At 58.3% G+C, this 6,557-nt stretch overlaps 1 protein-coding gene across 3 annotated transcripts in view; it reads right to left on the reverse strand.

The window, feature by feature from the left end:
- Nucleotides 1–217: 217 nt before the first annotated feature.
- Nucleotides 218–6,557, reverse strand: part of NCS1 (neuronal calcium sensor 1) — a 16,120-nt gene continuing 9,780 nt past the window's right edge. For all 3 annotated transcript variants that reach the window (XM_026860365.1, XM_026860366.1, XM_026860363.1), the window contains exons 6-8: nt 6,221–6,298; nt 5,738–5,854; nt 218–5,104 (exon numbers count right to left, since the gene is read on the reverse strand). In XM_026860365.1, coding sequence (XP_026716166.1) covers nt 5,756–5,854; nt 6,221–6,298 — 177 coding nt within the window. In that variant the 3' untranslated portion in view covers nt 218–5,104; nt 5,738–5,755. The remainder of the gene's footprint in view (nt 5,105–5,737; nt 5,855–6,220; nt 6,299–6,557) is intronic.

The raw sequence follows: 6,557 nt of genomic DNA on the forward strand, positions 1-6,557 counted from the left end.
CACGCTGGCACAGCCCAGGCACTGCTTGCTCCCCGTGCTCGGGGCACTCAGCACCAGGCGGCCGCACCTCCCGTCCCCGAGCCCAGCTCCTGGCCCCACTGAGTCCAGGGACAGATTTGGAGGCCTCAGGAGGTGACAAGCCCAATCTGTGCCCCCCCTGCCAAACCTGCCTGCCTTCCCCTGGCTCACCCCACTGCACATCACAGACCATAGGTGCTTCGTTACTGTCATTAAGCTTTTATTTCCACTGTCACAAAGTTCCTGGGTTTTGTTTCGTTTTCTTCTGGTTTTAAACTGTTTCGTTTGCTTGGTTTGCTCTTGATTTCATCTCAAGACAAGGCAGCAGGGCATGCAAGCCGAGACACCGGCACGGACACACAAACATCTTTACAAACAAGGCTCTTTGCTGGAGCTGCTGTTTCACAGCCCAGGGCTTGGCTGCCCCCCAAGACAGGGGTTCTGTGGGACATGGCACCCAACCCAGGGCTGGAGGCTGCAGGAGCAGAGAGAGAGAGAAGAGAAGGACGGTGCTGATGGAAGAATGTGACCGAGACCCCAAAATTGCTGTGCAAAGAGACCCCCAAGCTGCTGCACTGAGACCAGGGTCAGCAGCTCCCTCCTTCGCCCCCAGCCCTTGCTCCTGCCCCAGCCGGCCCCCTGCCCTCCAACACCCCCATGAAGGTGGGGCGGCTGATGCCCTCCCAAAGCGCCCCACATCTCCCCCTTTGCCCTGGGGCTGGGGATGATGGGACAATGAGCAGGCTGCGGGGCACCCACCCACCCCCACCAGACACCCCCAACCCTAAATTTATGGAAAGAGGGCAGCTCTGCCAGCGATTTCAGCTGCCCCCACGCCACACCTGGACCTGCTTCAAAGCCAGCCCTGCTCCAAGGGGGCTCAGCCCCAGACCCCCCAGACCCCTCCATTCTCCAGGTTAGCGCAGGTGGTGGCAGACCTGCCCACTCAGGGGGAACAGTGGCTCTGGGATGGGGGTCCCACAGCCTCAGCCCTCTCCCATCCAACTGGGATGCAGTGTCCTGATGGCACGGGGGGCAGGCGCCGGCAGGCACCAGCTTCTGCGCAGTCAGGATGCAGCTGGTACCTGGCACAAATGGGGGCTGGGGTCCCCCAGAAGCAAACAGCCACACCATGAATCTGGTGGGGAGCACTCCCGGGGACCGCCTGGTCTCATTACAAATTGAAGCAATTAAAGGGATGCTCCGGAGGAAAAACTCACTTCGCTTTTCTCTCTCTCAGGTCCTGGTTTGTGCCGTGATGAGAGGGGGGGGTGGAATCTGCCCCCAGAGCCTTCTCCCACGTCCTTACTCTCCTCAGGGAAACAGCTCAGCCCAGCCCAGCCCCAGAGCTCAAGGAAAGACGGTTACAGAGCAGCAACAGTCAACGCACGAACAGAAAAATGAAAAGAAAGGAAAGCACAGACACGGCATTTTAATGGGGCAACACCGACAGGGACAAATGAGAGGTGGGGGACACACACGCCGCAGCCACCGGGGCCGACCCTCGCCTCCGCCTGGCTGCACTTCCATCCCCTTCCCATCGCCAGGGCTGCAGCCACCTTTATTTCACAGGCATGAGAAACCCGAATATAAACAGAAACAAATCAGGTCTTGTCAGCTGTTTGCTTTTAATAATGAGCAGGTGTATAAAGAAGATCGAAATTAATTATTCTCCGATGTAAACTCCGCCCCAGCGGTTCACGCACTGCTCCCGGTGCTCCACACGTGCCCGACATTCGGTGGGTCCTGCCAAACCCTCATGGTCGCAGCCGTGAGCTGGACCCAGTGCTCGTGCTCCCCTGGGCACAGGCGTCGAATCGCTCTCTGGAGAGGGGATGGCTCACCCAGGCCGTTTCACTGATGGGGAAACGTGAGGCACGAGGAGGTTAAGGCCAACATTTCCAAGCGCAAGATGCTTCAAGCCTGATTTTCAGCGGTACCGAGAAGCTGCAGATCCTGGTGATGTTCAGGAGTCAGGGGCTCTCAGTTCTCCCCAAAAGGAGCCTGCAAGCATCCAAGCCAGGGTCCCAAATCCACAGCCAGGGGGGAATACCAGGGCCAAAACGATTTGCTTGGGGACACTCAGCATGGCCAAGCAGGGCAGGACAGACCCCATGCTGGGACCTGCCATGGGGCTGGAGCCAGGGCCCAGGACAAGAGCCAGCCTCGAACTCACAGGACGGGCTTCTGCCCAGGAAAGGATGTCGTCGTCACCGAACAGAGTCCTCACAGCTGGCACACAGCTCTCAAATACAGGCCAAACCCTTTTGTCCCTTTTGCTCCTTTTTCTTTTTTTTAGTGTGCAAATATTTAACAAGGGGCAAGGGAGGATGAGGCATGGGGCTCCACCCCTGAGCCCGCCAGCAGCAGCAGCAGCAGGGGGTTGCTGGCAATGACAGCAGCACCTGACACTGAATTTTGGGATTTCTGGGGTCTGAAGCTCTCTCAAGCTGATGCTGGTCACTCACCCCACCCGTGACGGGGGCCGCATACCCCGCTGCTGCTGCTCCAGGGCTGCCTCCCTGGTGAGATGTCAGCGAGCACTGATGGAGCGCAAACCATGGCAGGTCCTCTGAAAATTAAAAGCCTTTCAGGGGGAAGTGTCAGAGCAAATGATGTTTGCCTTTGCCTGGGAATTGTGTCAAACGTCGCAGGGTCCATCATTCATCAGCGGAGGCGATTACAGCAGCGTCACATTCATTGGGAACATTGATTGGCACTGGGAAGGGACTGGTCTGGCAGACAAGCGTTAGAGAAGTTGGAGGCACTGCAAAGATCTACCCAAGAGAGTTGCATTTTGGCCACAAAGCATCAAGGAAATGGAGTTTCCATGAGAGGGAGCGAGGTGACACCCTCCAGGAGCCCCCCACAATGAACCACGGGCACCCTCAGGGGCAGGAACCACAAAAGAGGCAGAAATATTGCACGTGGACCTGAAGTTGGTCTCCTTGGGGATGGGGAAGGGCAGTTTTTTATGGGCATCAGAAAGTGCCACCAGCGCACGACCCTGAAACTGGGAAGCGGGGCCGTGCAGCAAAGGACCAGCACCATTTGCCCAGAGATCTGTCCCTGCCATCGGGGGACGATTCAGACCCCGCTGGGGCACCGTCCTGTCTCCTGCATCGCGGGACACCTGTGAGAGTGTCCTCCACGTCCAGCCATGACCTCCTGCTGCCGTGGGGACGGTCCCCGTGGCCAAGGGCTGTGGGCACTGGCCGGGCTCGGCCGTGGGAGCTGCAGGTGTCCCAGTGGAGAGCGGGGCAGAACGGGGATGGAGCGGTGAGCCTGGCAGAGCAGCACGGGTGCTGCTGGGCCAGGAACAAACCGCACCAGAGCAGGAGGGGGTTGCATCCCTGCTGGCATTAGGGGTCCTGGGGGCATCTTGCACTGTGCCCCCGAGGAGGTACAACTCTCTCCTTCCCCAGAGCAGGGGCCAAGGCAGATGGAAACTGAGCTGCGGCAGCATGCGCCCGACGCTCGTCCTCCCGCAGAGACACCGCTGTGTCCCCCGGTGCGTGTCCCGGCGGGGCTGAGCCCTGCTTGGGCACATCCCAGTGCCACAGCGGGTGATGGAGTGGCCACGCAGACACTGCTTGTGGCCGGGGGGGCCATTTCCAAGCCCCACACTCGGGCGTCTCCAGGTGCGTTTCCCCAGCCCTCCACCTCCCCCAGGGCGGGCACAAGTGGCTCCACTTTGGGGCCATGCTCTTGGCTTACAGAAAAACCTGTCACGTCCTAAACAAGGAGCAAGGGGATGAGGAGACACCCCGAGCTGCGCGTCTCCCAGCCCGGCACCCCCAAGGCAGGAGCTGCCACATCACCCCAGCGGGGATGGGGGGACGGAGCGAGCTGTCCCTGCGGGCATCCCCTCCGCTCCCCTGGCCCCGCTGGCACATGGGCTAATCCACCCTGGGGTGACAACAGACTTTCCCACCGTTTGCAAAACAGAAAATATTAAAAGAATACTGACTTGAAAGCAAAACCCAACTCTCAGCTCCATTAGTATTTTTTCATGCAGTGAGAAAATGAAAGAAAATAAAAAGGAAATAAGGATGTTCTGGTGCCCGGTGGCTTCCTCGCCCTGCCCGACTGAGAGATGGAGTGGACTCGATCTGCTCGGAGCTTGGGCTGAGTGAGCCTTGGCTGAGCTTGCAAAGACAGAGGTGAACAGAAAAATGCAGGGAACAGGGGAATGAGAAGAGGAGGAGAAGCTACAGCATCCCCTTAAAACAGCAGCCAGCCCACGGAGCTTGGGATACAGGGGGTGGGAGGAGAGGGAGGAAGGCAGATTTTTGGCTTCATTGTTATTGCAGGCTCCCGGTGCCCCGCAATAGTGTACGAGCATGTAAACCTTACATATCATCACCTAGGTGGTTGGACACACACACAAGAGACTAAACACGGCAGCAACATTTACAACAAATAAATAAGGATATCGATCGTCGAGACAGGCATATAAAAAAAGCCTCACTTTTTTCCACTGAAGGAAAAAAAAAAAAAAAAAGAAAGCACAATACTGTCTCACCAAAAAGAAAAAAAAATTATAATAATATATATCCCTAGTGAGCCGGGCCAGGCTGCCAGTGGCATCGCAGGTGACACCAGGACTGTGTTCCCAATCGCTGTCGGTGCCTCGGCTCCCCAGCCGCCCCACGCAGGCAGCACCCCGGGGTGCGCGGTCCCCCGGTACCTTTGGGATCCATCTCCAGCTGGCTGGTTCCCAGGAGAGGACCATGCCAGCGCCAGCGCATCTGCAGTCCCATCCGAAAACGTAGCAAAGAGGGAGCAAAGAGGGCGAGGAGGCCGGGGTGGGGCTCTGCCTTTGGAGATGCTCAACCCGTTCCCCCGGCCCTGAAGTCTCGGGCGATCGCTGCCGCTCAGACCGGGGTCTGTCGCGGGTTTTTTTTTTTTTTGAAAAAGCAGAAGTTGGCAAATGGCAGCGGCTGGTTCAGAGTGCAGAGAGGGGGAGTGAGCTCGCGCTTCGAGGGCATCCTTTGCTCGCAGAACAGAAAGGAAGGCCAAGAGGGACAGGCAAGCTTCGCGCGGCGGTGGTCGGATGGCACGGAGAACATCTTCCCCCAGGCATCTGCAGGAGAGGTGGGGGAGAAGGAAAATCAGGTGAGGAGAATGGGCAGAAAACCCTGCAGCCATCTCGTGTGACACTAGCTGGAAGGGCAAAGCTAGAAACACAATAAAGATTTTGAAGTAGCCCAAAACTCCAGCAAGGTTAAAAAAAATAAACCCATCATCCGTGGCTGGATGCTGCCTGGACTGCAATGACCAAAGTCATTCCAAGAGACATCTCTGCATGGCCCCGTGGGGCATGGAAAGGGCCAGAGGGTGCTCAGCTCAGCACCCCCAGGATGCTGCGAACCACAGTGTCCCCGACACCGCCCTGCCAAACCCTGTCAGCTCTGGGGCATAATATAATAAGATATAATATAAATAAAACGTTTAATATAATCTCCCTCCAGAGTATCCCCATGCCCCAAGCACGCCAGCTGCCTCCCTGCCTCCCTCTGCAGCTGCATCTGCAGGAAAGAGCATGAGTTGTGCCGCAGGCAAACGCCTGCCAGCTGGGCAGCTTGTACTGCACCCTCGTGGGCTGCGGTCCTGGGGTGCTCTGTGGGACGGGGAGAAACCCATCAGTATGGGGGTAATATCCCCCCCAGCTGGACTGGGGGTGGATGTCCATGCTTTGACATCCACGAGCACTCACCGCCGCTCGGCCCCGGGACTATACGAGCCCGTCGTAGAGGGAGAGAGCCTGCACGATGGAGGGGTCGGCCTTGGAGCCCTCCTGAAACTCCTGCAGCGTCAGTTTCCCGTCTGCGTTCTGCAAAACACTCCTGTGGCAGCGCTGCTTTGCCCGGAGATGCTGAGCACCCCAGGGAACCCACACCCTCCCGCACAGCCACCCGGGTCCCCACACCGCCACAGCCCCGGTTTCCCCATCAAACCACCCACACCTGCAGCCAGGGACGGGTGCCACGGAGGATGCAAGGACATCTCAGGGACCTTGAAATGGATACAGGGATCCCGGAGGGATGAGAGGGTCTGGAGCAAGCCCAGTGGCAGCTGAGACCGTGTATTGGCAGGGGAAGGAAGCACCAGCAAGAGCCAAGAAGCAGAAAGAGGGCCCACAACCGCCTCCTAAATCCCTTGGCCCCAGGACAAAAAAAACCCACTTGAGCAGCCTCACCTTGTCCATCATTGCAAAAATCCGATCCACCCTCTTCTCTGGTGTGTTCTCCTCCTCGGGAAGCTCCACCGTGTTTCCCTGCAGCAGCAGGACGGGACCCAGTCACACACCCGTTTGTGTCCTGCCCAGAGACTGTCCCCAGGCGAGGACACATGCTTCGCCCCTGCCCTCCCCGCACAGGATGGCGCAGAGGGCTGGCTTTGTGCCAGACTGGGACCTGGCCCCAGCCACGACGGGCACAACACCCCCCCCAAGAACCCAGGAATGAAATCAGGGGTGTTTCAGCATCCTCCCCGCAGCCCCCTGCCCACAGAGCCAGGCTCCAGCCCAGCAGAAA

This window comes from Athene cunicularia, assembly GCF_003259725.1.
Source record: "Athene cunicularia isolate RWA chromosome 17 unlocalized genomic scaffold, athCun1 chr17_part1, whole genome shotgun sequence".
NCBI classification, from domain to species: Eukaryota; Metazoa; Chordata; class Aves; order Strigiformes; family Strigidae; genus Athene; species Athene cunicularia.